This window comes from Lottia gigantea (assembly GCF_000327385.1).
Source record: "Lottia gigantea unplaced genomic scaffold LOTGIsca_210, whole genome shotgun sequence".
In the NCBI taxonomy this organism is placed as follows: Eukaryota; Metazoa; Mollusca; class Gastropoda; family Lottiidae; genus Lottia; species Lottia gigantea.
Genome location: NW_008708459.1, coordinates 2944 through 5828, shown reverse-complemented (window position 1 = coordinate 5828; position 2885 = coordinate 2944). Strand labels below are relative to the sequence as shown.

The window sequence follows — 2885 nt, the reverse complement described above, 5'->3', positions numbered from 1 at the left end:
CCCAATGTCGTATCACACTGGACCATGAGGTATAACCTTGACGTTGAAGCAGCGAGTACCCAATGCCTTCTTAATGATTGCGGGTACCATCGGGGTTGTCTGTCTCGACGAGGTCCATGGTACAGCGCATACACGGGATCTCCTTGGCGACACCTCCCGAGTTAGTCATCTGAGACTTTGATACCTCCATGGACTGCTTACCCTGAGCAATGTGCGCTGGAGAGGGAAGAAGAGAGTCGATCCTTGTCCGTATTTGTCTGGAGTTCAATAGTTCACTCGGAGAATATCTACAGGACGTTGGTGTTCTCCGGTACTGCATCAAAAACTCTTGAAGTGCTTGGTTTGGTGGCAGAGAAGACTTCTTGAGAGCTTGCTTGAAAGTCTGCACCAAGCGTTCAGCTGCTCCATTAGTTGCTGGGTGGTATGGTGCGCCTGTCAGATTCCTTTCACCAGCTCTTGAATTCTTCAGAGGTGAAGGTTGACGCGTTGTCAGTGACTACAAAGGTATAATACCACTGTCCATGTCATAGAGAGAGACCAATAGACTACTATTGTCTAACTTGTCACTGTGTGCTATGTCATAAATGTTTTCTGAAAGAACACAACGTTCACGAGTATTTAGATGTAGAATGTGAAACTGTGAAAGAAAAAGCTACAGAGCTAGTTTTAACCTCAGAGAAATTCATCCAAAATAAAATCAAAGACTTGGAAGAAACTCATGTGATGTTAGTAGAATCGAGAGAGACACTCCAGCGTTTTACTGAAGATGCTTGTAGCAGAATAACCAAACAAACTGATAAAATTATAGCAGATATAAAGGCTAGCAGTGAGAGAATCATGACAGACGTCAAAAATAAGTCTCAAGAATCAGAATCGAAATTGACCAAAACTGAAGAGAAAATTATGGTAGATATAAAAAATTTCAAACTGAATCTGGAGACGAATTTTCCTTCTTTAACAGAAGATTTTGATTTACAAATTTTAGTTTCATTTGAGAAAATAAAAGAGCTAGAAGAATTGTGTAAAGATGTGAAAGTTGAAACACCATCAGTGGTTCAGTATCTTGATTGGAAAGAAAATGATTTTAGTTTAATTACAGACATGTTAGGATCCATGGTGTTAAAACAATATGACAATACCAAACTACACGAGTCCATGGTGTTAAAACAATATCACATACCCAAACTACACGAGTCCAATTCATATCAATTTTATTATAATATAAATGATATAAAGAAGGATGATGAAGTGTTTTACAGTCAAGACAAGTTTAGTTACAGTAACTTGGTATGGAATTGTTGTGTAATGAGGTATAATGGTTATTTATATATTTATATTGGACTATTACCAGATGACAATCCTAGATTAAACTATTGTATTATTGATTATCAAATCAGTATATTGAATATTGACAATAAAACTATAACTAATACATATAGTGACAAGAGATTAGAGAGAGGTCATGCGGGTTGGTATTTATGTTGGGCGAAGTCTATCACCTGGTCTAAACTCACTGATAAAAACAATGGTTATTTGAATTCTAACAATCAGTTTGTGATTCAAGGGAATATCACACAGATCAGAGAAATATCATTGAAATAAAGTTTATTCCACAATTCAATCTTTTATCTCTCTTTGTATTATAATATGATGAAAGAGGATTGACCAAGAGATTAGAGATTGAAATATATTATATTTCTATAAATTTGTATTTTATTGTAATTATTTGTAAGTCTACATGTTTTGAAATATTTATATTTAACTAAGTTGAAGTTTATGCTGATGTAACCGCTCCCGTTTTTGATTTCAATATTAATTTTTTTGTATGTAGGTGATGATATAGGAGACGGTTTGCTACTAGCGATTTGGAGGATATCTAGTGTATGTTTAGTATGAACTGGGGACTTGAGTATAAACCCTTTGGGTATCAACTTATTGTCGCGGCATCTTAGAAGGAACGTTAAGTTATTTTTAGCATGGCACAATTTAGTCTGTATCGCTTTGAGGTGGTTAATATCCGATAATGTCTCATCTCCATTCTAGAAATAGGGATAATGGTCAATTTTTTAGTAACTGCTGGGATATCTAAATGTATTATTTTCTTTAATGTTTATGTTATCCTTATGTATCTGATTGTTTAATCTGCCCCATTTATGTTTAGAGAAGCCTGATTAGATTAATTAGTGAATGCTTTACATTTATAATTTTGAGTTAATGTAAGCCAACTGTTATTTGTTATAATAAGTAGTTTATGTTGTATCTTTTGAGTTGTTAAGTTTTTTAGCTGGTATATATAATGTTCTCATGTGTATGGTTAATAATCACTTGATAACGTTACCTGTATGTGTAATGAAACGTTGTGTTGATAACGTTACCTGTATGTGTAATGAAACGTTGTATTCAATAATAAATAGAAGTATATATCCATAAAAACTGTTGTTTCTTAATGTGCTGTGATTTGGTAAGTGTAGTGTAATAATAGAACATGGAATTATAACAAGACATAATGTTACTATTAGATTACATAAAAATTGTACTAAATTACTAGACAAGTCTAATTGTCTATATATGTGATCCTATCATAATAAAAATGGCTACACTAGACTGTTGATTTGACTGTATTTACCAGTCATGTCTGACTAGAGTTCTAATCTGTTGATTTGACTGTATTTACCAGTCATGTCTGACTAGAGTTCTAATCTGTTGATTTGACTGTATTTACCAGTCATGTCTGAATAGAGCTCTAGACTGTTGATTTGGCAGTATTTACCAGTCATGTCTGACTAGAGCTCTAGACTGTTGATTTGACTGTATTTACCAGTCATATCTGACTAGAGCTCTAGACTGTTGATTTGACAGTATTTACCAGTCATGTCTGAATAGAG

At 34.2% G+C, this 2885-nt stretch overlaps 1 protein-coding gene across 1 annotated transcript; it reads left to right on the top strand.

Moving 5' to 3' along the window:
* Nucleotides 1-209: 209 nt before the first annotated feature.
* Nucleotides 210-1602, top strand: LOTGIDRAFT_174682 (hypothetical protein; the record flags this gene model as incomplete). The annotated part of the gene is made up of 2 exons (XM_009054272.1): nt 210-310; nt 531-1602. The coding sequence occupies 2 exons, from the start codon at nt 210-212 to the stop codon at nt 1600-1602; spliced, it is 1173 nt and encodes a 390-aa protein (XP_009052520.1).
* Between the last annotated feature and the right edge of the window lie 1283 nt (nt 1603-2885).